This window comes from Opisthocomus hoazin, chromosome 7, assembly GCF_030867145.1.
Source record: "Opisthocomus hoazin isolate bOpiHoa1 chromosome 7, bOpiHoa1.hap1, whole genome shotgun sequence".
Classification (NCBI taxonomy): domain Eukaryota; kingdom Metazoa; phylum Chordata; class Aves; order Opisthocomiformes; family Opisthocomidae; genus Opisthocomus; species Opisthocomus hoazin.
The window spans coordinates 43,322,205-43,350,079 of NC_134420.1; the positions used below are offsets into that span (position 1 = coordinate 43,322,205).

Genomic DNA, 27,875 nt, shown 5'->3' on the forward strand with positions numbered 1-27,875 from the left:
GGTCTCTCCCAACCCAAACTATTCTATGATTCTACGATTTGTCACGGCCACAGAAGAGCAACTGCAGTCCTCTTTGTGTTTGGCCAGAGAACTTCACCCCACAGTTTCTGCATCAAACCCTAAGCTTCCCTCTGGAGTTAGCACATCAAATAAGCTATTTTCTGGAGTGATCACTTTCTAGTAAACAATAGTGGATTGGTATTGGTGGTTTTAGTATGGTCTTCTTCATAAAGCATATATATAATTTAAAAAAACCCCACAAGTATTTTAGATCTATGTTTGAAAAACCAAGGGGTAAGAAATTTCTGTGATTTGTTTTCACCCATGCAAAGGATGTTTACTGGAAAAAGCTGTTAGCATTTTTAACAGGTTTATGAGTGAAATATAGTCAAAAGGAGAAGAAATTAAGATAAGTTTATACTTAAGGTCTAAATCATTGTGTGCTGCAGGTTTGGCTGTTTTTCGTTAAGGTGTTCAGTATTGGGATTGGAAGACTTGAGGATTTTGAGACATATATTTAAAGTGTAGAGCAGAGAATTGGACATTAATTCACACACATTCTGCATGTGCATGTGGAAAAAATGTCCAAAAGATTTCTTTCAAATGGAAGGAAATGCAACTCTGGAGGCTACAAAATATGCTCTTAAAGTTTATCTTGATTCTGTATTATATGGTAAAGCATTTTAAAGCTCAGGCTTTACTGTGTTTTACTTAAAGGGAATTGCTAGTTGGGTGAAAGAAAAAATGCAGAAACTTCTGAAATGTCAAATCGTGTACACAGAAGATCATTGTCAAAATATTGTTTGGAAGAAAAAACAACTAATTTTGTGTTGTATAAACAATGTTCTTTTTAAATTTATGATACACTATTATGCAAGAAAGTATAATTTTGTAAATACTTTTAGCTCTAACTTGAATTGTAGGATCAGTGCCTGAAACATTGCCTCTTCAAGCAACGTCGTACTTGATAGATGTGGCATCAGTGTTGGAGTGATCAGTAACTGTGGGAAAGAACTGTCCTGTCTATGTTCAAAGTGCAATAAAGGATTACATTTCTGTTGGAATGAGTATGTAATTTTCTTCAGTGTTTTTATTTTGATTACCAGGCCGAGCAAACCACCTCTCTTCCCCTCCAGTAACTCACTGCAAGGTGATGGCTTTACTGGGCCCTGGCCGCCTGGTTTTGAAACACCTGCCCTTCCCCTGTGGTTACTCGAAGGGCCGCAGGGCTGGCCTGGCCGCGTTTAAGCCACTCTCCAGGGAGCGTTTCGGTTCTCTCTTCTCAACAGTTCAGCCCGGAAGGAGAGCAACACCCGTCACTGCGGCGGCGAAGGGCCGGGCCCCGCCGGCGGACACATCTCGGCCCGCTCTCGCGGCTGCGGCAGAGCACAGGCCCCCAGCTCGAGGCGGAAGATGCCGTTTCGTAACCGCCGCTCGCGCGAGAGCCGGGGCTCCTCGGGGGGGAGGCGCCGGGCCTTCCGGAGCGCAGAGCTGCGCCGGGCCCGAAGCCCTCACCTGCCAGCGCCCGGGCGGGGGCGGGTCGGCCGGGCCCGCCTCCCGCCGCCGTAGGGGCCGCCACGTCGTCCGGCAGCTGCGTACGCGGCGGTGGGCGGGGCGCCGGGCGGCGGCCGGGCTGGGGGGGAAGGAAAATGGCGGCCGGGATCCGGGAGAAGCAGACCGGTAAGCGTCTTTCCGCCGTCTCCGCGGCGCGGCAGCTGTCCCTCCCGGGGCTCGGCGGAGGGAGGAAGCGAGGTCAGCCTCACGCTGCGGCCGGGCTCCTGCCTCCGTGCCTCCGGCCGGCGCGGCCCCGCGGCGCTGTGGGGGCGTCTCTTCCCGCCCGGCTTGGGTCTCCCGGCAGCGAGGCGGCGGCCCTCTGCCCCCCGCTCGGCGGGCCCGGGGGAGCGGGGCTGCGGGGCCTCCGGCCGCGGGGGCTCGGCCCGGCTGTGGGGCACAGGGCCGTGGGCGCCCAGCCCCGGGGCCGTGGCCGCAGGTGCCGCCGTGGTGTGGCGGTCGTCCCCGGGGAGGGTCTTGCGGGGGCCCGGGACGTGACCGGTGCCCTTCTCCCGTGGCCCTGGGGAGCGGGGTGCGCTCCCCCTCTGTTTCGGCTGCCTTTCTGCCTGTGGCAAGCAGCGTTTGGCGGCGCAGAAGCAAAGCTGCGGTTGTGATGCTGCTGTGTAGGCAGCAGAGGGGCCTCGGGGTGCGTACTGACCCTCAGGAAACTGAGAGTATGATATTAACAACAACAGCTAATTATGCAGGAGGTTTTCTGTCTGGTAAAGCGTTTGCTATTCACTCCCTCCTTGCACGTCCTGCCTTGCTGCTGCTTCGTGGAGCCTTGAGCCACCGGTTTGGACGTACTCCGAAAGCACCGAGCAGGTCACCGCCAGAGTCCTCCGCTTGCCCTGCCTGGCAAAGCTGTTGTCACCTTCTCCTTGACAACTGCACTATCTTACTGGTGGTATAGAGGATTCCGTGTGCATTTATTTGACATGAAATTTCTAAAATCATCTGCCTAAAAATCTCAGCCTGAGTCTCTGTGTGGACCTGAAATATTTACTAGTACTCTCCATCTTCTTTTTGTACCAGAAGTCTGCTTTCTTTAATCTCATTCTTGTAGTCATCTACTGTCAATAGTGCTATTTGATATTCGTTTGCAATCCTTTACTTTTCTTCTGTCTGCTGCCTCGCTAGTAAAGCCCGTTGTCTTTGAGCTATTATTCTGTACAGCTTTATTCTTTTCTGTTTTGCTTCACCTTGTTACTTTATTATTTCAGTCAACCTTTACCACTGATCCCATGTTCTCTTCCATTGGTGAGGTCCTTTGCAAGGAAGTAGACTGAACAATTAAAAGATTCTCAGAAATAGGAAGATACTTATTATCATTTAGTGTTTGTATTGCCATGTGTGTGCACGATTTGCTGCGACCTTTATCCTGGTTCATAACCAGTCAAAGCGTGTCGTTGTGCAGGCGCAGTAAAAACCTGATCCTTGCCCCAGAGAGTATTCAGCCTAAATGTAAATGCAATGGCAATAAAAATACAAAAAAGAAACCCGGAGACCTGCTGAATGTTCGTCATGATTGTCACAGTACATCACTGCTCTGATTGTGGGCTTCCTTCATGGAGAGCTTATGCCAAGTGTTAATTCAAACAGTAAACTCTGCAAAGCAGCTGCTTCAGATCCAGTAGTACCAAAACACGTAACCATGCAGCTTTATACAAAATTGCTCGTGTGGCTAAAACGTATGGAAGGTGTCACGGGCAGTGAGGGAGCGAAGGCTCCAGGAGCAGGCTGTAATCAACTTTCAGGATCACTCCATGGAGTTAAAAAAAGAAAAAGAAAGAAAAATACAAAAATGTTAAGCAAGTGGAAGGCTGGGTTCCAGTGAGACCCAGCGCTCGCTGCTCGCCTGCTCCCTCCCATGGTCAAGTTTCACTACTGGTAATGGGGTTTGAAAAGGCAGTACACAGGAGGAGGAAGCAGGGACAGACAGCGAAAGAGAACTTCAGAAACGTCACCTGGGCATGGATGGATGCTGTTAGGAAAGCCAAAGTTTAATCGGAGTTGAGACTTGCAGCAGATGTCAAGAGCAATGAGAAGAGCTTCTGCTGTGACATTAGTAGTGAAAATATGAATAAGTGTTGGATCATTGCTACATGGAGCTGGTCATTTAGTGGTGATGGGCGCAGATAAGGCTAAAGTACCCAATGCCTGCTTTGCCTCAGTCATCACCAGCAAACTCTCCCAGGCCTTTGTGTCACTTTGGAGTCAAGCATGATGTGAATCCTCTTGGAAGATGTTTCTTATCATGTGAAGGAGAGGGCAAGCATGGATTTATGTATGGTAACTCGTGCCTGACCAGCCCAGTTGCCTTCAGTGATAAAATGGCTGGGTTTGTAGGCAGTGGGGGAGCGGACTATGCCATTTACCTTGACTTCAGCGAGGCTTTTGACATTGTATTCTTGTATCCAAGTTAGGATGTTATGGGCTGGAGAGATGGGCAAGTAGATATGTAAAAAAATGGTTGGATGGTCAGGCTCAGAGGGTTGTGATCAGTCAGTTGTACTATACCTGGAGGCTGGTAACCACTGGAGCACTGCATGGGTCTATCCTGAGACCTGTCCTATTTAAAATCTCTGTCAGTGACCTGGAGGAAGTGTCAATGTGCTCTCTCATTAAGTGTACAGATGACAGCAAACTAGGGGGAATCTGTTAATATACTCAAGGGCAGAGCTGCCACTCAGAGGGACCTAGATGAGCAGGAAGAAAGGGCCAGCAGGGACCTTACGAAATTAAGCAGTGACGAGTGTAGATTCCCGCACCTGGAAAAGAAGAACCCCTTGCAACACACAGACAGCAGTGCAGGGGACTGTTAGACTGGAGAGCAGCTCTGCCAAAAAAGGCCCACGAGGGCTCTCGGTGGGCAGCGAGCTGAACATCAGCCCGCAGCGTGCCTGCCCCCACATAGCGGCATCCCAAGCCGTATTCCCAGGAGCACAGCCAGCTGATCGAGGGGAGTGAATGTCTCCCCAACTCAGCCCCAGGAGACCACATCTAGATGCCGTGTCCAGTTCGTGTTTGCCACTACAGGACAGGTTCTCATCAGTCGAAGGGAGCACAGAAAAGGGCCACCAGGATGGCCAGGGGCTGGAGCACTTGCTCGGTGCGGTGAGGCTGTAGGGCCAGGACTTGTTCAGCCTGGAGAAAAGGCAGCTTCGCAGGGGGACCTCACAGCAGCTCGCCAGTACTAACGGGGAGGGCATTGAGGAGATGGAGCCGGGCTCCTTGGGGTGGTGTACGGCAGGAGGGTGAGGAACAACAGGCATAAATTGAAACGAGATATTCATACTGGATATAAGCAAAAACGTTCACCGCAAGGACAATCAGTGCCACAGGTTGTTCAGGGTGATTGTGGCATCTCCATTCCTGGAGGTTTTCAAGACTTGGCTGGATAAATCCCTGAGCAGCGTGGCCTGGCCTCACACCCCACCCTGCTTGAGCAAGAGGTTGGACTGGAGATCTCCTGAGGTCCTCTCCAGCCTGAGCTGTCCTGTGGTACTGTAAACCCCAGGGGAACTGCGCTGAGTACACTCACAAGCCTCATTCAGCCAAAGGTTAGAAGTTAACCATTTCTGCTGCTCTCCATTTATGAGCAAAGTGGTGTACATTGCCCTGATTTCTGAAAGTTTGTCCTCTTTGCAAAGCTTTGTGATGGTTTTGTTTGTGAGTTTGAAGAGAGTAGCCACTAACATATTGATGCAGAGTCTTTTGCTTCTAGTTAAAGATGGGAGAACAGCACATAATGTATTGTTTAATCAGATAAATGAGGAAGGACTCCTTACTTAATAGATTTACAAGTTAGAGGTAGGTGAAGGAATCTGCTTTGGTTTCTGTGTTGAATGGGAAGTTAAATGAACTCATTCCTGTCTCAGAGAGTTTTGCTGCTGCAGATTAGGGATAGTGTTCTACCCTTTAAAGCAGCAGTTTCTTCCTGTGAGTTTTCAAAATGTTTATCAGTTTTAGTCAGATGAAAAAGTATTTTTTCCTTTGTATACAGTAGTTCCTGTGGGGTAGGAAAAGCAGATCAGGGGAATAAAGCAAACTAGTTCCTACTAGTAAAGTATGCACCTTCAGGAAGATACTGGAAATATTTTTAAGGCAAGCTGCAACACAATACAGCCCATGGAACTAAGGAGAGAGGTTCTTTCTTCGTGTTTTGGGACTTGCTTCTTCTCCTTTTGCAGTGTCTTCCAGAGCCCATGAATTCTAGCTGATGTGTGCCACTTGTCAGTTAAAGCTGCATAAAAATAATGAAAATGTAACTTGTTGCATTTATATTTTGTGGAGGTTTTCCTCTCAAACGAAACACATAATAAAATCCTGGTAAACTGTTTAATCCCGATTGTTGAAGTGTAAAGAGAGTAAAGCATTATTCTGCTTTGTTTTCCAGTGGCTTTGAAACGTATGCTGAACTTCAATGTTCCTCCTGTTAAAAACAGCACAGGAGAACCAGTGTGGAAGGTAAGAACTATTTGAGGAGGAACAAGAGAATTTTAAAGTGTGCAAAACAGTTCAGATTTTCAAATTTTAACTAACTCGAGTATCTGCTCTGTGTTCTTAAATTGTATGAAATATATTTGCCTGTGTGTTATGAATATACAGAATTGAATATCAGAATTGCTGAGATAAATATATATTTGAGATATTGGCTGCTTGAAGACCCGATGACTGATTCTTTAGGCAATATTTTAATGAGCAACTGAAGAGGACATTTTTCAAATATACCTGTTGGAAGAAACGTACACGATACCTTACAGGTGAACTCGCAGAGTCAGAAAGAAGCCCATAGAAAGGGAAGAACTATTAATAGCCTTAAATTTAGAACAAGCTGAGCTCAAGCTACCTTTATTAACTTTAAAAAGGAAGTAATTTCTGAGAAGTTTTTACTGCCACAAAGCATATATTCTGTCTCTTCATCCATTCTGTTCACAGAATCACAGAATCACAGAATAGTAGGGGTTGGAAGGGACCTCTGTGGGTCATCTAGTCCAACCCTCCTGCTGAAGCAGGGTCACCTACAGCAGGCTGCACAGGACCTTGTCCAGGGCGGTCTTGAATATCTCCAGAGAAGGAGACTCCACAACCTCCCTGGGCAGCCTGTTCCAGTGCTCCGTCACCCTCAGAGGGAAGAAGTTCTTCCTCACGTTCAGACGGAACTTCCTGTGCTTCAGTTTATGCCCATTGCCCCTTGTCCTGTCACTGGGCACCACTGAAAAGAGCTTGGCCCCATCCTCCTGACACCCACCCTTGAGATATTTATAAGCATTTATTAGGTCCCCTCGCAGCCTTCTCTTCTTCAGGCTGAACAAGCCCAGCTCCCTCAGCCTCTCCTCGTAGGGGAGATGTTCCAGTCCCCACACCATCCTTGTAGCCCTCCGCTGGACTCTCTCCAGTAGCTCTTCATCTTTCTTGAACTGGGGAGCCCAGAACTGGACACAGTACTCCACATGAGGCCTCACCAGGGCAGTGTAGAGGGGAAGGAGAACCTCCCTCGTCCTGCTGGCCACACTCTTCTTGATGCACCCCAGGATTCCATTGGCTTTCTTGGCAGCCAGGGCACACTGCTGGCTCATGGTTAACCTGTCGTCCACCAGGACACCCAGGTCCCTCTCCGCAGAGCTGCTCTCCAGCAGGTCCGCCCCAAGCCTGTACTGGTGCATGGGGTTGTTCCTCCCCAGGTGCAGGACCCTGCATTTGCCTTTGTTGAACCTCATCAGGTTCCTCTCTGCCCAGCTTTCCAGCCTATCCAGGTCACGCTGAATGGCAGCACAGCCTTCCGGTGTGTCTACCACACCTCCCAGTTTGGTGTCATCAGCAAACTTGCTGAGGGTACATTCTAACTCTTCATCCAGGTCGTTGATGAAGAAGTTAAACAAGACTGGGCCCAGTACTGACCCCTGAGGGACACCACTTGTTACCAGCCTCCAACTAGACTCAGAGCCGCTGATGACAACCCTCTGAGTTCTGCCATTGAGCCAGTTCTCTATCCACTTCACCGACCACTCATCCAGCCCACACTTCCTCAGCTTCCCTAGGAGGATATCATGGGAGACTGTGTCGAAAGCCTTGCTGAAGTCAAGGTAGACAACATCCACGGCTCTCGCTTCGTCTACCCAGCCAGTCATGTCATTGTAGAAAGCTATTAGATTGGTCAGGCATGATTTCCCCTTGGTGAATCCATGCTGACTACTCCTGATAACCTTCTTTTCTTCCACTTGCTTGATGATGGCCTCCAGGATAAGCTGCTCCATCACCTTTCCCAGGATGCAGGTGAGGCTGACCGGCCTGTAGTTCCCTGGGTCCTCCTTCTTGCCCTTTTTGAAGATTGGAGTGACACTGGCCTTTCTCCAGTCCTCGGGCACCTCTCCTGTCCTCCAGGACCTCTCAAAGATGATGGAGAGTGGCTCAGCAATGACATCCGCCAGCTCCCTCAGCACTCGTGGGTGCATTCCATCGGGGCCCATGGATTTGTGGGCGTCCAGATCGCTTAAGCGATCCCTCACACAGTCCTCCTCGACCAAGGGAAAGTCGTCCTCTTTGTAGGCTTCTTCTCTTACCTCCGGGGCCTGGGATTTCTGAGGGCCAGTCTTAGCACTGAAGACTGAAGCAAAGAAGGCATTCATTAGCTCTGCCTTCTCCGCATCCTTCGTCACCAGGACACCCGCCTCATTCAGCAGCGGCCCCACATTGTCCCTAGCCTTCCTTTGGCTGCTGATGTAGTTGAAGAAGCCCTTCTTGTTGTTTTTGACATCCCTTGCCAGCTTCAATTCCAGGTGGGCCTTGGCCTTCCTCGTCGCATCCCTGCATGCTCTCACCACGTTTCTGTACTCTTCCCAAGTGGCCTGCCCCTCTTTCCACATTCCATGGACTTCTGTTGTCTTTTTTTTCGCTAAGTCCTTTTTTTCTTTTCTGCTTCTCAGTTTGTGTCCGGCCAAATCACAGAATCACAGAATGTTTGGGGTTGGAAGGGACCTCTGTGGGTCATCTAGTCCAACCCCCCTGCTGAAGCAGGGTCACCTACAGCAGGCTGCACAGGACCTCGTCCAGGCCGGTCTTGAATATCTCCAGAGAAGGAGACTCCACAACCTCCCTGGGTAGCCTGTTCCAGTGCTCCATCACCCTCAGAGGGAAGAAGTTCTTCCTCATGTTCAGACGGAACTTCCTGTGCTTCAGTTTGTGCCTGTTGCCCCTTGTCCTGTTGCTGGGCACCACTGAAAAGAGCTTGGCCCCATCCTCCTGACACCCACCCTTGAGATATTTATAAGCATTGATTAGGTCCCCTCGCAGCCTTCTCTTCTCCAGGCTGAACAAGCCCAGCTCCCTCAGCCTCTCCTCATAGGAGACATGCTCCGGTCCCCTCACCATCCTTGTAGCCCTCCACTGGACTCTCTCCAGTAGCTCCTCATCTTTCTTGAACTGGGGAGCCCAGAACTGGACACAGTACTCCAGATGGGGCCTCACCAGGGCAGAGTAGAGGGGGAGGAGAACCTCCCTCGACCTGCTGACCACACTCTTCTTAATGCACCCCAGGATACCATTGGCCTTCTTGGCAGCCAGGGCTGGCTCATGGTTAACCTGTCATCCACCAGCACTCCCAGGTCCCTCTCCACAGAGCTGCTCTCCAGCAGGTCCGCCCCAAGCCTGTACTGGTGCATGGGGTTGCTCCTCCCCAGGTGCAGTCAGAGAAATTCTGCACTTACAATAACAAATTTCTGACAGCAGATTCCTGTTTCACTGACACTTTTCAGGAGACAGAAGTGATGAATTTGTTTCCCTTTGTCAATGAGTTCCTTTTTCTGTTTTTTTTCTATTAGCAACCACAAATGGAGGTCCATGACAAATTACTGGTGTATTATGCATTGGTAAATGTTAGCAATTTTCAGATTAGGACAGTAGTTCCTTAAACCTGAATTCTTGTATCCGCTGTACCCTGTATTCTGCTGTATCCACTTGTTACACCGCTTTGTAAAAAGATGCATATCTATTTCAGGTTCTCATTTATGACAGATTTGGCCAAGATATAATCTCACCTTTACTGTCAGTGAAAGAACTGAGAGATATGGGGATCACTTTGCATCTGTAAGTAAAAAAATTAGCTGGTTTTTTTTTTCCTAAAAAGAACTTTATTTAATATTCCCCCAAAATCACAAACAAAACACTCAAAGTCATTTCATGAATAACTACTAAAGTAAAGATTATAGCCTGACTTGTTTCTGAAATCAGGTGGTATTATTCAGAATCAGGGAGTGGAAACGTCATTCCAAACAGTAGGATTTCCTACTAAGTAGAGGAGACCCCTGCTGAAAAAGAAGAATTATCCAATACGTGTTTTGGGGAATCTGTCTGTACAATTACCTCTTTATTCATACATCTTAAAATTACTTTGGCACAAACTGTTTCATAGGACTGTGTGTATTCTCTGCTAGTCTTTTTGCACATACATTTTAATTGTCCCCTGTCAAAGGTACGAATCTTTAAGTATTATTTTACGAGATTTCCCATTTCTCTTTCTCCAGATTACGTTTATTTAGTTCATTGTCATTCCTTATCTGTGGTTATAGTCATGGAGGATCTTCGAAGATACAATTATATTTTTCAGAAGTTTATTAACTATTATTAAGTGAAGACTAGAAATGTAAACACAGTTTAACATGTCGTTATATCAGCAGAAATGTGAGAGAAATGTGTAAGCACCTGGACTGTCTTTGTTTTAATGAGTAGTATGAGGTATGCAGGTATTTTGTTATCATGTCAACAATTAATAATTGGTACGTGAACTTTGCGGATGCAGTGTTTTACCTTCCTCTGAATGGGTTAATGTATTTTTGAAGATTTGTGAAGCCTTTTGTCAAGCTTTGAACAAACTTCAGAGACCTCTATTAATATATTCAGCCAAAAATTATAGAAATATGATTTTGCTATTTTTTCACTTTTTGTTCTTGCTAAAATCTAGCTAAATATAGGGAGAAATTGTAGGAAATTAAATGTGTCTGTGTAAGTAAATACTTCCTAATTTTGCACAAATCAGAGGAGGAATACATTAGAGATGTATTTTTTCTTCCTTTCAGGCTTTTGCATTCAGATCGGGATGCTATTCCAGATGTTCCAGCTGTTTACTTTGTAATGCCAACAGAAGAAAATATTGACAGAATGTGCCAGGTAACTTGCTTACTTAATGTTTCAAAGGAGTGGACACAGCAGAGGTAGAGTGTGTGAAGTAATCCCGCACTCACCAGGGCGTGACCGTTCTGTGTGTGGTTCTTATGCATGTCTGAACACCTTTGCTTGCGTTTTTTATATGTTAGCACGTATTTGTCATAAAAATAATACCCAAAATTTTTACATACAAAACTTGAATTTCCCAGCAAGTAGAAGGGTAAATATGTCTTCTGTCTTTCAGAGAGAGATTTTTGGGAGTGAAAAGAAAAGAGCCAGTGGGTACAAACCAAAAGACAGGCAATTCCATTTAAATATAAGAAAAGGCTATTTTAATGGGGGTGGCTGAATGCAGGAAAAGATTGCCTGGAGAATTTGTGGAGTCTCCGTCCTTGGAGATGTTCAGAACTCGGCTGGACACAATCCGGAGCCACGTGCTCGATTTGACTCTGCTTTGAGCAGGGGATTGGACTAGGCTAAGCTCAGATTTTCACGTTCTCTGGGAGGAATTGGTGGAAGGGTAGCACCTTCACCAAAGGGAGGAGGAAGAGCAAAGGGTATTTTTGGTCAGTGGTAAAGCGTGGAGTTGTAGTTGCTGTTTGGTAGCTTCAATTTCATTTCCTGGTTTTTGTAGTTCTGTGTTAGGTTGGTTATATCTAGTTATGTAGTCAGAACACTGCATACGGGGCTATATGAACAGACAGCTAAGCAGTGCCAAAAATTTAGTTTGACTGTGGATAATTGGAACATCATATAGTAAAAGTAAGAATGTTTTTTAGTTAGTCAGAAATATATTAGTACTTACTCGGGAAAAAGGTTGTGGTTTTCCTTCCTTTTAGGATCTTCGAAACCAGCTTTATGAATCTTATTATTTAAACTTTATTTCTGCCATTTCAAGAAGTAAACTGGAAGATATTGCAAATGCTGCCATAGGTGCTAATGCAGTAACTCAAGTGGCTAAGGTAAGAAAATCTCCCAGTCTCTAATATTAAAGATACTGCCATTACAGGTGTTACTCACTCTAACATGGCCACTTCAGTGCCGTACACAGCTTTTCTGACTGAATAATGAACAAAATAAATCTTTAGCTAGATTCAGTGTCAGGCATAGATTTACCGTGGGGGAAAAAAAGGGGATCTACAGTCGTCTCAGTAGTGCAGCTTATTAGTCCAGCTTAGTCAGAAGTCCAGGCACTGCAAGCCCTTTAGTGCTGAATGATAAGAGGGGAAATACAGTGGTTCTAGAGTATTCCAGATTTCATTAGCTCAAGCAGCGCATCCAGTGCATATATAATGGGGTGGGGTTTTTAGCTCCTAAATACATAAAAAGTGCAGTATGAGTGCAGTTGTCATTTTAAACAAGCAGTGTACTGTAGAGGTGGGTGTTTCCTACATACACACTGTTCTTCAGTACACTCCTGTGCCTTTATGATTTAAAGGCAGGTGTCAGGTCTGTACCCTCTTATTTTTGTTGAATGTCTGTACCAAAACCTGCTAACTGTTAACTAGTTATTTTCATATGTACTTAAATACATTCCCTTTTTCTCACTCCTGTTAGGGAGTACTACTGGCATGAGAGAAAGAAACTGTTGTGAAATGAAAACTACTAGTATTGTTTAAGCCTTAGGTCTTCAGCAGGAGTAAATTGGTGTAGCACTGTGAACTAACTTTCTTACATCTGTTTTTCTGTTCTTATGTCCCATTAACGGTTTATGCTATAGAAAGGTTTAGTATTTTTTGTGAATGTGCAGGTATATTACAGAAAAATCAGAATTCATGAGCTATGCTATAATCTCTCATTGTGTAGATATCACTCCCTTTCTCTCTCCTGCCTGAGAGCTCAGCACTGCTTGTGTTGTAGTCCTTCATATTAACAAAAAATAAATCTATGATATTATAATGTCCTCCATATGTGTTTTTTCAGTGGTGATTTGCTACTAAAAATTTGTCCACAGAAATACTTGAAGTTGGACTGTTTTGTTTTAGCACTTTTCGGGTGCTCTAGTGTTTTGTGTTGTAACTCAATCCTTACACGGCTTTTTAATTCATACATTATATCTTGCATTTGTTTCTTTGAATAAGTAGTTCTGTAAAAGATTCAAAAAGAAGTAGCAATAAATCACAGATGGGTTTTTTTATGCTTCACTCTGAACTGTTCTGACCATTATTCCTTGATTTCCAGGTGTTTGATCAATACCTTAATTTTATTACTTTAGAAGATGACATGTTCATATTGTGTAACCAAAACAAAGAACTTGTTTCATATCGTGGTAAGTAAAATTTGTGTAAGCATTATGCCGGAATGTCTAAAGTTGAAATTTACTTATGAATTTGTAGCTAACACCAAACAATTATTTTCTCTTGCTTTGGTCTGCTCAGAATCCAGGATAATCTGTTAGATGTGTAGTTTCAAGTCACGAGGGAAGCAGTTGTTAGATTCAGCATCTTTACTACACAGCTATTGTAATATTGAAAAATAATTATGTATTTTTAAATAACAAATTTAGTAAAGCAAAACTGCAGTATACACGTATGGATAGTAGGGCTTTTTATATATGAAATAATGTAGGTAAAATTTCATATTGTATACGCATGTAGATAGACACTGTGGGTGGCTGATGTGGTTAGACACCACTGTTTGGTCATAATCCCTTCTGCAGTTCTTAAGGAATATAGTATTTTGTTTCCTCGTGAACAGTCAGTTGGAAAGTTACTGTAAGGAATCCAAAGCAGGAAAGATGACTTTAACTGATAGAGTTTCTCGTGTCTTCTGGACAGTGACCAGTCCGTAACTCCTTTTCTTATGCAAGACATGAAAATGTGGGGGTGTGCAAGGGGAGGTGATTAGGATCAGGGGCTGCAGTAGCGCAGAGAAGAATCTGGGAAAGGGCATTCTAGAAAATAAATTGGTGATTGCTGCTGCAAGCATGTGAGCCAAGCATGGCAGCTTCTTCGTAAAGTCTCAGAGTTGCAAGTGAAGTCAGCCTCATGGAATTCTTTTTTTCTTTTCTTGGGACTTTTGTTGGACCTGTTTTGGAACCTAGCAGGAAAACCATGTGTAGTTACCTCTACAGCTGTGGTGCTATGGCAGCTCAAGTCAGCATATATACTAGTTGTCATAATTGCCCACATTGATTTCCTCCCTCCTTTGGTCTGATTTTTGTGCTCCCCTGACCTATTCAATAGGCTAAATCAGTAGAGAACTATCACTCTACCTCTCCTGCCCCTCTTACTCAAATGGCTAGCTGTTACAGGGTGAGCTGTCTTGCTGCCCCTGCTGTAGGAGAAGATGAGGGAACCAGTAATCTTGGAGCTGTGGAGTGTTTGTTCAGTTGACTCACTCCATAGAAAATACCAGCTCATTTGTGTGATCTACAAATCCAATGCAAGGGAAGTGTGTAAGTCGAATGCAAGATAGCCCTTTTTTAGCAGCAGCTCCTTGTTACTGGAGTGTAGTCACAGTGTCTACACACAGTGTCACACAGTTAATTCCTGGTTTATCTGGATGCACAGAATACTCACTAGTGACCAGGTAGAGACAAGAAGTCTCCATATGCCTAATATTTAGCAGTGAGATTTTTCTCCTCTGTTGCCCAATTTCTAGAGTCAGTACCTTTCATTAAAACTGGATCCATAATACAGAGTTCTGTCTCACTCAGGAGATTGATTCCACTGTCAGAATGAAAGGCATTTTTGTGTGACATGCAGATTTGTATTTTTTTTTCTAAAACCTGCATTAAGAGTTTTAGTAAAAATGGTTTTGTGATGTGTTTGTGTGTACGTAAAGATACGTGACCGGCTCTCATACAATTCCTGCTAGGTAACGAGGACTTTGAATTAAAATGACTGAGAATGTATTGCACCCGTGAGTTTCTGTGTGGTTTGTTTTCATCTCCCGGGCCGCTGAAATTTGCCACAAGACACGTGGTTTCACACTATGTTTAAACCAATCTAGAAGTGGGCTGTTTCCAAAAGCTGAGTGAACAGCAGTCTGATGTCCCGCAGAGTGTGATTAGTTTTCCATTAGAGCACTGAGCCGAACCATCTCACCGAGCGAGTTCTAGATCTGACACAGGCAGGCAGTAGGAGTGCAGGGGCGAAGAAGCAGCAGGGGTCTTTTTTGCCTTGGGAGAGTAACCCTAGCAGGAAACTGACTGTATATAGTTTCGGAATCTACATAAGTCAGTGTAAATCTGGTGGTGATGAAAGACGGCTGCTGTTCTTGCAGCAGCACTGCCGTGTGTGGCCATGCATGTAGCTGAATGGGTGAACTAAGAACAAATGCAACAAAAAAGGTTAATTTTCAGTTTCCTGATCTCTTGGCTGTGTGACTGCGTTTACAGAGAGGTATAGGACAAATAAGCATGACAACGTTCTTCAATCATGCAGAAGGCTTTCACAGACAGAAAGTGGATAACACATTCTGTGTGTGTGTGTAGTCATGGACAAGAAGTGGTGAGCTTAAATTGCAACAAAAAAGTTTCTGGTCAGATGTTAGGAACACTTTCTAACACTGCAGATAGTGAAATATGAGAATAGATTGCCTATAAATGTTATGGCATTGTCATGAGTGGGAGGCTTTGGGAATTGTTTTAAACACAATAATAGCATGGGTTTAACTCAACTTTGGGCAAGAGGACTTACTAGATAATCCCTCAGGCTCCCTCTGGTTCTGTTTTTCTATGACTGTAGAAGGAAGAGTAAATGGGTAATACTGGTATAAAGTCGGTGTTCCTGGCATCCTGTGTGAAGCTATTTGAATGCTTCTTTACCAATTTTGGATCAATTTTTTAAAAGAACAAGAAAATGGAGGAGATCTGAGCTTACTTTTCTGTAATAGATGCATTCCCCATAAGCTTGTTATGGTGTAGAGAGGAATATATAGAAAACATGATAGAACATTTTACTGAAAGATAATTACTGGAGTTTCTTAAAGGTTGAGGAGCAGTAATATTGAATATTTGTGTTGATTGCTATGGTACAAAAAAGGAATGCACTCATAAAATGTACATGTTACACAAAATTAGAAGGCACTGACACTGTGCAGAGTACAGGAACATCATAAATGAGTACATTAAACATAATAATAGGGAGGGAATTAAATTTTAAAATTGAGAAAGGCAAGGGAGTAAAAATAAGATTATTTCCCTCCTGTAAACTGGGAGACCATTAGTTAGAGACAACTACAGAACAATAGCCTCAGTTAATTTTAAAGCTTTATCATTACAGAAGAATATAGGTATTGGGAACAGTCTCTCTTTCTTGGTGCTGATATTCCAGAAACTTGAACTCAGAATAAAAAAGCTGCTGAGGGAGGCGCTTTTATTGCTGCTGTCATCCTAGCAGCCTGGTAAAAAGTTTGACTTACTAAGTGTAGCTGCTGATAGAAATGGCTAATATAATCCATCTCTCTAAAGTTCTTAGGGGACAAAAGCTGGGGAAAAAAAGCACCTTTAAAGTTAGAGTGGTCATGGCTGGGCATACATAAATTTGGGATGGAAGGCTTATTAATGTTCAGAGCTTTGAGGTTTGTTTTTGAAGAAAGAGTGTAAGACAAGTAATTATGTGAGAAATTTATTTAAAAGGTAAATTGAAACAAAAGAGGATGGGATTGTGGCATGAGTCCTGAGATAGTGCTCGACTTGAGACCTGTGGTAAGATTAGGTTTGGTGTTTCCTGTTGGCTATTATATTCTTGTCAGTGTTAATTATTTAGTACAAATGTTGCTACGTGTCTCTTGTTCTGACCTAAATATGTGAGGGAAAACTTTCTGACTGTAGTGTGAAATGTGTTAGAACTTGGGAATTACCCCTAACCTAGAGACTGACAGTAAATTTATTAAAGGAAGAAACAAAAAGAATTTCCATTACAAGAGGTGGTATTTAGAATCTTCAGATATATGTAACTGCATACCGTAATTATCTTTAAATTACACAAGTAATTCTTGAGGATTTTATATCTGAAAAAGGGTCTCCAAGTGGATGACCATTTCTGTTCGATAATGTTTGGTTTTCTAGAAGGTTTTTAATCATGCAATACTAACACAATCCAGAAGTAACAGTGTGCATTGTCAGAGATAATTGGAAAAGATTGTGTAGTGTTTGACCTTATACAGTGAGCAATAATGAAGTTCTCCCAATTTTCTTCTCAAAAAAATTTTAAAAAAGGCAAAAACTAACAGATGTGCTAAGAGGGGCATTTCACAATTTGATCTCTTCTGCAACAAAAGCGGTTGGCTATTAAGAGCCATTAGGTAAAAAGAGGATCGTTTTCTTGGTATTAAAGTGGCATAAACTTCTTTAACCCTATTCTTAACTCTTTTCCACACTACTTTAGCCATTAACAGACCAGATATAACGGACACAGAAATGGAAACTATAATGGACACTATTGTCGATAGTCTCTTCTGTTTTTTTGTTACACTTGGTAAGTTTTCAAATTCTAGCATATTTTCTAAATGTTTTCCTTTTAGAAAAGATCCATATTCAGTGAGATACCTGGAAGTTTAGTGATTTCATATAGCAAATTAAAGGCAGAATTAGATCTGTGACAGAAATCTTGATAGTTTGCAGGGTGGATTAATGATCTTGCTCAAACTTGCTATACATCACTTAAAAGACAATAAAGGCTGTCCTACGTGGGAGTTAGTCTTCAGTATGAATGGGACAAGAGTACTGAAATGCAAAGATTTGGATTCACTGTTTTTACAAAACCCTAGTTTGTAGTGAAAATCAATAGTGCTTTGAGTTCGGATTTGTAGCTCTCGAAAAAAAACACAGAAAAAGAAGAAAAAGCACCCCTCACACAAACCCTACAAAGATCTAACTGCAATAACTCAAAGAGTAGGAAGATATATTAAATTTACTTAATTTGTTGTGAGTTTTCTTGATGCCTAGCTCATACATTTTTCATAGTCATGACATTTAATCGAAGTTCTCACTGAAATCAGTCAGTCTGAGATAGCATTCCTACAAGGGGAGCTGGGGATTGCTATGAGTCAGTCTGTTCAAGAGAGATTCTAGTGATTTCTTTCAAGTGTTAGTGTGATGAAAATTAAATCACTTTTACTCAGTCACTTAAACTCTATGGTATTGGAATTTTCCTGTTTATGTAGATAAGTGAGAAGCAGTAGCTAAAGATTTTGAAACTTAAAAGCCAATGGAAGATGTGCTTTTGAAAATAACGTTACCCTGCAGTGAGATGTGACTGATACATTGTGGTGATGGTGGTGTGACAGTGCTTGTTATTACTGTTTTCAAGGGACTTCTAACCTTCAGAAACGAAGTTTTAATGTTTCTGTATGAGATAGTTTGTCCCCTCCACAGTACATTAGCTACCTTTCTAGTGTACAGTACACTTCTCATAACTTCATGTGTGAGGTATTCACTTTTGTAAAATACTATTTATAAATATTTCTATATGGTATTTTTTGTTTCATAGATAAAGACAGCATGGGACAAATTTAAGTTTGTATTGTCCCCTTGAGAAATTTCATCTCAGAGTGTTACTAAAAATTTGTTTTATGAAAAGTACACTAATTTATAATCTGAAAATTATAATGCAAGTAGAAGTCAATATGTCTTTTATTAGGAGCTATTCCTATAATCAGATGCTCAAGAGGAACTGCAGCTGAAATGGTGGCAGTGGTAAGAAACTATCTTCTAAACAAGTATCATTGTTTTAAAACTTTCCTAACACCCTATTTACTTTTCTCAGTACTAGGCAGAGATCTAGTGTCATTATATCCTTTTCCTTATGAAGGAAATAAAACTGGAGAGGAGGTGTACCAGTTTTCGTTTCTGATTTCAGTTCCATGGAACTCATCTGTAGAAGCTGTAATATTATGGAATGAGCTCATGAGAAACTTAAACATGCACGATCATCCCTAATCTGAAGTTTATCAAGGTTTTCTGATAGGCATTATAGTTACAACCATAAGTTATATGTACACAGTTTAGAAAAATGGCTGTCTGGCCTGGGTTTTAATGTGTGTCTTAGTAAGAAATTTTTATCTATCTTGCTGGGAATCCCTGTAAGTACAAGACATTTTTACTATATCAAATTAATCTGTCACTGAACTTCATCATCAAGTAGGGATGAAATTACCAAACTAAATCACGGTTGAAAATCTCCACAGCACTGTCTTCTTTACAAGTCACTGTGCTTCATTCCTTCCTTCTTCCTCACTTCTTTCTTTGTCCGTGAAGCCTTAATACTAATTAAACCTAAGCATTCAGTGTGCATGCATTCATATTGAAGGTAATCTTATTTTTATGAAACAGTGTGGCAGTGTCTAACAGCCCAATTTACTGGTTCTGCTGTGGTTCCCTCTTGGTGCCTTCTACTGGTATTTGCATGTTTGGGGAGAGGGTGCTGATTTCTTGGGAGGAGATCAGTGAACCTAATGGAAAAAACTTCTGTGTAGTCCTGGGTATAGATACAAATGCTGGAGGGAGAAAATAGAAGGAAGAGATTTCTTTCTTTCCTGTGTGCAGTGGACCTAGACTACCTGCAGCTAAAACATACATAAACTACAAACACAGCACAATAAATATTTAAACGTTGATCATTTAAAGAAGTTAGGAAACCATTAGTTGGTTAAAAGCTGTTTTGTTTTTTTCTTCCCTCAGAAATTAGATAAGAAGCTCAGAGAGAATCTAAGAGATGCCAGAAACAGTCTTTTTACAGGTGACACACTTGGAGCTGGCCAGTTCAGGTATGATGTTAGTAATAACAGTGTATTTTTATTTTTCATATTTCAGTTGTCTGAAATATCTCATTAGGATAAGTCTGAAAACTGCATGTATGAGAATTTGGTTCTATTTCTATATTAAAAAAAATCTAAATACTCTTAAGGGAGTTTTCCAATCTTATAGCATAACCAGTTTGAAAACTTTTATAGCTAATACGTATGCAGTTCTAAGAAAGTGAGACAAAAATTATTGGAAGAACTAGGTAATTTTGTTCAACCTCTAAACCCAGCAAGAACCAAGCACCTGCAAATACACTCAGTGTATAGGACCATGATATGCAGTAGATGTCTGAACATATCTGTTAGCAACCTTTAGTCCTTTACAAAGAAAGAAACACCCATTTTCTCACTTGTGAGCACTATTATCAGTTGTAGTTATGTCAAAAGCAAGTGTTTCTCAGCTGTTCCCTATATCTACCAAAGGAGGACTGCTTAAGGACTACCACTTGGATAATTAGGTAGTTAAGGACTGTGAAGTCATGACCATTTGAATCCTTTGAGGGGAAAGAGGGATTAGAAAAGATGTTGTGGATGCTTGCATGCATTTGATAAGGCATTCTCAGTAGCCTTCCATGTGTACAGTTTCCCCCAGATAGTTCAATACTCCACAGGCTGCCTTAGGAAAGCGTATTGCAGGAGTTTATGCTGTACATGAAAAGGTGAGGAGATGTACTGGGAAGACAATAGCTGAAGGAAACAGTTATGGTCTCCTAACAGGATATAAAACAGTCACTGTGTTTTTATCTCAAATTAAGAGCAGAACTTGGATAAAAGGCACAAAAAACATCCAAGTTGGCAAAATGGAGTGAGATTGAAAGGTATTAGGAGAAAGAATAGCTGTGAAACACCAGTTACCTCATTTTCGTGGGAACTGAATTGTAACTACTGGTTTTCCTTCAGAGGGGTGGCTTGTTTTCCAGATAATGTAGTTACCATTACCCTCAGAGAATCAAAATGCAAGGAAAGGGAAATATGGGAACCTTTAACCAGTTAAATGGCTTCAGATCTTTAGTTTGGTTTCCAGAATCAGGTGACTAAGGCTCTTGAGATTATATATCTACGTGAAAATACTTACTGCAAGGAAGTCCAGAGCATGGAATTAACATGCTTTTGCTCTATACAAATGCACTGTAATTTAGCAATCACATTTACTGTAAGGTTAGTGTGCTTAAAGGAGATGGTTACAATAATGTTCTGTCAATTCACAGTGTTCCTGTCTTCATTATAAATTTTGCATGTAGCCATAACCCAAGACATTTAGGCATGTCTGCATTCTTTTTCCACAAAATTGAGTATAAATGGAATTACCACGATGTGTCTCAGAAGTTCATAATTTTTCCTTTATGGACTTCATATACAAGCAAAAAGAAAAATGAAATTAAAAACCCTTGAGAAAGATTTTATGTTTGAGGTTCATAATGGGAACTAAGGTCGAATATCACCCACTCAAACAGTTGTTTGGAACTGAAGTGTGTATCCACACAGAGATACTAGTTAATACCTGAAAGGGTCAATATCTGTGCATTGGTGATTCACTTAGTATAAAATAAAATAGTCTTTTTATCATTACTAAGACAGTGGTTTCTGGAATTTCTGGCAGTGGTCAGCCCCATATGCTTCAGGGAAGGCTGGAGGAACTCTGCAGGAGGCAGTTTTGCTTTTAACTTGAAATATGATGTAGAAGGGGGCTGATCTCACTCGGGATGTTACTGGAGTGTTCTAAACATGTTTAAAAAAGTACTAATACAGTGTCATCTTTTCAGCTTCCAAAGGCCCCTATTAGTCCTTGTTGACAGAAACATAGATTTAGCAACTCCTCTACATCATACTTGGACATACCAAGCTTTAGTGCATGATGTTCTGGTAAGAATGAATCTGATTTTGTTACCGAAAATTTTTTTTTCACTCAGTTCGTTGTTAAACTTAATACCAGATTCTCTCTTAATCCAAAAACTGTTTAGTGTGTTTTATTTGGAAGTTGTTTAGTAAAGAACAACTTGGAAAATTTTCTGTAGAAGTTTTATTTAGCAATAACTGCTAAAATAGATAAAAAGTTGATATCTTGATATTATCAAAAGATAGGTAATCCAGCAGTCATAGCTTTTTTCAGTAGTTCATGATCTTGTATGTTATGAAACAAAATCCATTAAGTGCAATTCAGTTTTGAAAAATAAATGCTTTTAATGAATCTTTAAACAGATTTTAGTATTAGTTGGAATTTCTAAAAATGCCTATTTCTGGTTTTCTCCACAAGGTGGTGTAGGCGCTCAATATAGAGATACCAAGTGATATGCCACCCTACTGTGAGGAATCTTAACACAGATTTTCTTTTTAATATTTTTTTTGAAATTCACCTAGCCTTAAACCACTTTTATTTCCTGCAGTTGATTTCATAAACCAGTAGTAGAAATCTACTTGAATGAAAGGAATCACAGAATCACAGAATCACAGAACAGTAGGGGTTGGAAGGGACCTCTGTGGGTCATCTAGTCCAACACCCCCGCCGAAGCAGGGTCACCTACAGCAGGCTGCACAGGACCTTGTCCAGGCGGGTCTTGAATATCTCCAGAGAAGGAGACTCCACAACCTCCCTGGGCAGCCTGTTCCAGTGCTCCGTCACCCTCAGAGAGAAGAAGTTCCTCCTCATGTTCAGACGGAACTTCCTGTGCCTCAGTTTGTGCCCATTACCCCTTGTCCTGTCACTGGGCACCACTGAAAAGAGCTTGGCCCCATCCTCCTGACACCCACCCTTCAGATATTTGTAGGCATTTATAAGGTCCCGTCGCAGCCTTCTCTTCTTCAGGCTGAACAAGCCCAGTTCCCTCAACCTCTCCTTGTAGTGCAGATGCTCCAGTCCCCTCACCATCCTTGTAGCCCTCCGCTGGACTCTCTCCAGTAGCTCTTCATCCTTCTTGAACTGGGGAGCCCAGAACTGGACACAGTACTCCAGATGAGGCCTCACCAGGGTAGTGTAGAGGGGAAGGAGAACCTCCCTTGTCCTGCTGGCCACACTCTTCTTGATGCACCCCAGGATCCCATTGGCCTTCTTGGCAGCCAGGGCACACTGCTGGCTCATAGTTAACCTGTCGTCCACCAGGACACCCAGGTCCCTCTCCGCAGAGCTGCTCTCCAGCAGGTCCACCCCAAGCCTGTACTGGTGCATGGGGTTGTTCCTCCCCAGGTGCAGGACCCTGCACTTGCCCTTGTTGAACCTCATCAGGTTCCTCTCTGCCCAGCTCTCCAGCCTATCCAGGTCACGCTGAATGGCAGCACAGCCTTCTGGTGTATCTACCACACCTCCCAGTTTGGTGTCGTCAGCAAACTTGCTGAGGGTACATTCTAACTCTTCATCCAGGTCGTTGATGAAGAAGTTAAACAAGACTGGGCCCAGTACTGACCCCTGAGGGACACCACTTGTCACCAGCCTCCAACTAGACTCAGCGCCGCTGATGACAACCCTCTGAGTTCTGCCATTCAGCCAGTTCTCTATCCACTTCACCGACCACTCATCCAGCCCACACTTCCTCAGCTTCCCCAGGAGGATATCATGGGAGACTGTGTCAAAAGCCTTGCTGAAGTCAAGGTAGATAACATCCACAGCTCTCCCTTCATCTACCCAGCCAGTCATGTCATCGTAGAAAGCTATCAGATTGGTCAGGCATGATTTCCCCTTGGTGAATCCATGCTGACTAACTAGGAAATACTATTTACCTAAAATTTACATATTTTGTATATAGTTACAGAGTAAATAATAAAAGATAATATGAGTAAGAATAATTAGTGTCTGGAGTCTTTTTTATACAGTAGAGTTAGTCGTGCAGATCATTTCAATATCTAGCTTTGAGAAATATTTTGGTTTTATTATTGAGACTGAATTAGAGGAATTCATAAAAGATACACGTACACATATGGGTTTGTATACAAAGTTGGTTGTTAAGTGTATAGTCACACATGCAGTGTCATCCAGAAACTTGCATTCCTCTGACGAAAATATTTTAGCACTGATGGGATGTTTTAGGACACTTAAATTCTATTTTTTATAATTAATTCCTTATGAAAAATCCCCTCCTCTTAAACTGAAGGGTGCTTTTTACAAACAAACAGTTTTTTGGCCTTGTTTCTTTAGGAGAGGCGTATATGAAAAAAACACGGTTTGCACCGTGTTTTCTTTAATTACTGTTGAGGTGGCTGGAGACTTGCAAATAGAAGTACTGAACTGCTACAGGTTCCTTTTGAAAATCAGTCAAAAAGTGGGGCATGGAAACCTGAATTAGAATTTTTACAGGTGTCAATGCTATTGCACAAGGTCTAGACTTAATTCAGTTTGTTACCTGCCAACCATTTAATCAGCAAATGCTCGCTTACTAGATAGTGAGTCCACACAAAGCTCCGTGTACTTGCCTTCTACTCAGCTGCTAGGTGGAGAAGGTAGCGTCGGGTGGCCTTAGGCATTTGTTGGGGTAGGACTTCGGTGTGCAAGATGCAGAGGGGTGAAAGATGTAGTGGAAGCTGAGGACAACGAGTGCTACAAATATGGAGGAGCATTAGAATAACGCTAGAAGAATGATTTGAGGATCCTTGGGTATTTCTCTGTACTGCATCAGGCTTCGGTAGTTTCTATGGACCAACTTGTTAAATGTTGCATGTAATTTTTGACGGAGTTGATAGGATTATGAATTTGTCTAGTGAAATTGTAACCAAGTGGCCTGTGATTCCATGTCAAGGGCAAAAGTTTAATTGCAAAACCAGGAAAGTTATTCATCTTAAAGGCAAGCATGCCAGGTTCTTCATGTACTGAGCATAATATTTCATGAAATAACCACAATGACCTTTTAAAAAGCCATAAATTGTAACTGTGAAAGTGTTACCAAGGTGATGATTATGTAAACTGCACTTTCAGATAAAATGATTTTTAAGCTCTCAGTTACAGTAGTCTAGGAATTCTGTGGGGTGTTGAACTAAATGCTAACCCAGCCTCAAAGTTGTGTGCTGCATCCATTTAGATGATAATGATGGTGTTTCTACACATAAGCAGGCTTGTATGAAGAGATTCCCATTTCTGCATAAAAAAACCTTTCAGGAGTGAATACAGAGAAATGGGAGGCATAGATAGAAAGTCTTATAAAGGCAAAATGGGGAGGTGAAAGAAGGAACACTAATAGAGAAGAATCATTGTTGTAAATGCCAAAACTAACTTGGAAATTCAGGTCACTGGTGAGTTAAATTGAACCAAAACATAGATGTCCATTAAAAATGACAGCTGAATTTGCAATCAAATTATTTTTTTTCCTTCAAGATTTTATTGAGCATAAGTACTTCAAAAATACTCTTTTTTTAGCTGAAACGTTACACGTCTTGCAAGATGAAGTTTGTGCTCATTAACTGCATGCGCTTCATTTGAGTAGCTGCTTGGTTTTGTTTCTGTTCTGGCATGGATCATTTGTAGTATTTCCTTTTAAGCGTGAACTCTACCAAGGGGTAATGAGAAACATATAAAAATTTTATTTCACAGTTTCATTTACAGTGATCTAGTTCTTTATACTGTAGTGAACATAATAAAGTGGAGTTTTATTTCTGGAAAAAATACCTATTCTAGAAGATTCATGGCAGATTCTGTATAGTTGGAGATTTGGCTCTCTTTATCATTATTTGCCAAGCAAAGAGCACCTTCTCAATTTTAAATGTTCTTGAAAATGGTTAGAATAAAGTTGACAAGTGGAGTACTTGATAATCTTTGTTGAAAATGGGAGGGAATATGTATGCTGCAGAAAACAGAGAGCTGTCCTTGGCCAAAGTAATGGGGGAAAGAACCCGGACACATACATGGAGCAGTGTGCTGACGTATTATGTGAGCATAACTCTGTCATTTAGCAAAAAGATGTAGTTTTTAGGTTCGTGCATCTGTAGAAGAAGAAAAGCTATATGGAGAAATAGCAGCTTTGTTGCAAACTGTTTATCGCTAGAGTTTAAAAAAGTAGAGAAAGAGCTGTGAAGGTGCAGCTGAATAGTCCTCACAGTGGATATTCCTGTTGCTGATGTCGTGAGCTTCTTTGCAGCTTTGATATGTTTGGTGTAGTTGTGTAATTCAGCCTTAGAAACACTTTTTCCCTGCAACACAGAAACTTTTATTACTTCAAAGTTTTGGTCAGTTGTTAGAGCTCAGTTATTGCTAAAGAATTTATTTTCCATATAGGAATCAGTGTGCAGAGTTCAGTGTCAGAAGATAGCTTGCATGTGAGACAGTCAGATGTCTTTACTTAACATTTGTTGCTTTGTTTGCTCTTTTTGCAGGACGTGTGAGTAATTTTGGAGTTCTGACATTGCTGCTGTTATTATCTAGTTAGTTAGTAAATGGTTTCCTGCCTTGCTATGAAATTCTAATAAATAGCTGTGTTAATATGTTTTTTAGAAAATATTCTAGAAGGTAATCTGTTGAGTATAGAAGACTGATCTAAATAATAAAAAACTGGTAAATAGTTACATAAGATTCCTCTTTTTTCAGGATTTCCGTTTGAATAGAGTTAACTTGGAAGAATCAACAGGAATGGAAAGTTCTCCAGCAGGTGCTAGACCTAAGAAAAAAAATAAGAAGTCCTATGATTTAACTGCATCTGATAAATTCTGGCAAAAGCATAAGGGCAGGTAAGCTGTGTAGGTACAGAGTTTATATTAATGTAATCAATATAAATTCTAGGTATTCTTTCGTATTATGGTAGTTCTATTTTTAAGCTTATTTGAAAATATTTTTGATGTTTGTAGTTTTTTTAAGGAATGATGAGGTTGATATTTATTGTACATTAGCTTTTTGTTACAAAGCACAAAATTGTTCATATCAAAATTATATTAAAATATCAAAAGCAATGAATATGTCTTAGAAAGTTTGAGTAAACATACAGTAAGATGTCGTATTTTCGCTGATTTGGTACTGCTGCATGATTTGTGTATTGAAATTTCTGAAAACGTTTTCGTGATCATCTTGGTCATGCAACCTGTCTAGTTCTAGTGTTTCAATTTGTTGATTTAACTGAGCCTAATGCATACTATTGCATTAGTCCTTTTCCAGAGGTAGCTGAGTCTGTTCAGCAAGAACTGGAATCCTACAGAGCCCAAGAAGATGAAGTCAAGAGACTTAAAAGTATCATGGTAAGTTTTATCCCCTATATGTGATTCGTGTAAAGCGTAATAGGACTTGTGTCACACCACCTGCTCCCCCACTCCCCCAAATTATCAGCACAGGCTGAATTTTAGACATAATACAATCTTCAAAGTAGGACTAGAAGTACCATATTTCCTGAGAAGGTTCAATTTCTTGTGTTTATTTGCATTATATTTATATATATATTTATATCTATAACTTCAATATTAACTGTAAAACACAATCCAGACATTAATACCATTATGAGAAAATAGATTCTAAAGGTACTGATTGTATTTGCATGTGTGATTTTTGTATTTATTGTGACTATTTTTATTCCTGTTTCCAAACCCTTCCCCAAAACCCAGGGTATAGAAGGGGAGGATGAAGGAGCAATAAGTATGCTTTCTGATAATACAGCTAAGCTAACTTCAGCTGTCAGGTAAGTAATCAGTAATGCATTATTTTTTCATTAATTGGGAACCATTTCTGATTCTTTCTGTCGTTTCACTTTTAATATCCTTTGAAATAAGTAGCTTTAGAAGTAGGCTATTCAGCTCAATAATAGAGTTTAAATGCTTTATAATTATGGTAGAGTTTAATGCAATGTTCCAGGCAAGTACTTGCACATATAACTTCTACAGCATGTGTGTGTGAGCCCTCTACACATGGCTTTGGAGTGTTGCCTGAGCAAAGCTGAATAATCTAAATGCACCGTAGATTTGGTTACGCCCATCCACCAGAAAAACCCAACTGCCAACGTCTGCATTCCTTCCTTAAAAAAAATGTTTAGTGAAATTCACTTCCCAAAGCATCTGCTTGCTTTGCACAGTGTGTAATTAATTACATTTTAATTAATGTAGTTACTGTAACATCTGTTGGCAAGGTTATAGTCATTAAGAACTCTGCATGGGAAATTCACTCTCCTGCTTTTGGGCACCTAGCAACCATGGATGACACTGAAAGTCTGGGATTTAGACTTCTTCCTCATTGTAAATCCATTTTTCATTCCACTGATGCCTTGGAGAAGTGAGACGTTTGGTTTGCTGCCTTTCACTAAGACCACAGTCAAAAGGAAGAAGGAACGATAACTATTCTGAGTATAGATGGGTGATATGCCCAGTGTCCTGTGAAATCCAGCATGTGTCTGCATTAGTTAGTTGTCTCTTTGTGAGTTTCAAAAGTTGTTTTGTATGCTATGCCCTAGTTAGAATTTGATTGAAATTACAAAGAGTGTGTGATGGATCAGACAGTTTCAGAAAAGCGAAACATA

The 27,875-nt window shown here is 41.6% G+C and overlaps 1 protein-coding gene across 1 annotated transcript in view; it reads left to right on the top strand.

Annotated features, from left to right (window-relative positions):
- The first annotated feature begins 1,605 nt into the window (after positions 1-1,605).
- The window catches only part of SCFD1 (sec1 family domain containing 1), a 60,130-nt gene continuing 33,860 nt past the window's right edge, over positions 1,606-27,875 (top strand). The window contains exons 1-13 of the mRNA XM_075425143.1: positions 1,606-1,680; positions 5,951-6,021; positions 9,551-9,639; positions 10,629-10,719; positions 11,556-11,678; positions 12,898-12,985; positions 17,052-17,141; positions 18,306-18,361; positions 19,346-19,431; positions 21,231-21,330; positions 25,970-26,109; positions 26,520-26,610; positions 26,971-27,044. Of these exons, the coding sequence (XP_075281258.1) occupies positions 1,650-1,680; positions 5,951-6,021; positions 9,551-9,639; positions 10,629-10,719; positions 11,556-11,678; positions 12,898-12,985; positions 17,052-17,141; positions 18,306-18,361; positions 19,346-19,431; positions 21,231-21,330; positions 25,970-26,109; positions 26,520-26,610; positions 26,971-27,044 (1,130 nt within the window). The 5' untranslated portion in view covers positions 1,606-1,649. The remainder of the gene's footprint in view (positions 1,681-5,950; positions 6,022-9,550; positions 9,640-10,628; positions 10,720-11,555; positions 11,679-12,897; positions 12,986-17,051; positions 17,142-18,305; positions 18,362-19,345; positions 19,432-21,230; positions 21,331-25,969; positions 26,110-26,519; positions 26,611-26,970; positions 27,045-27,875) is intronic.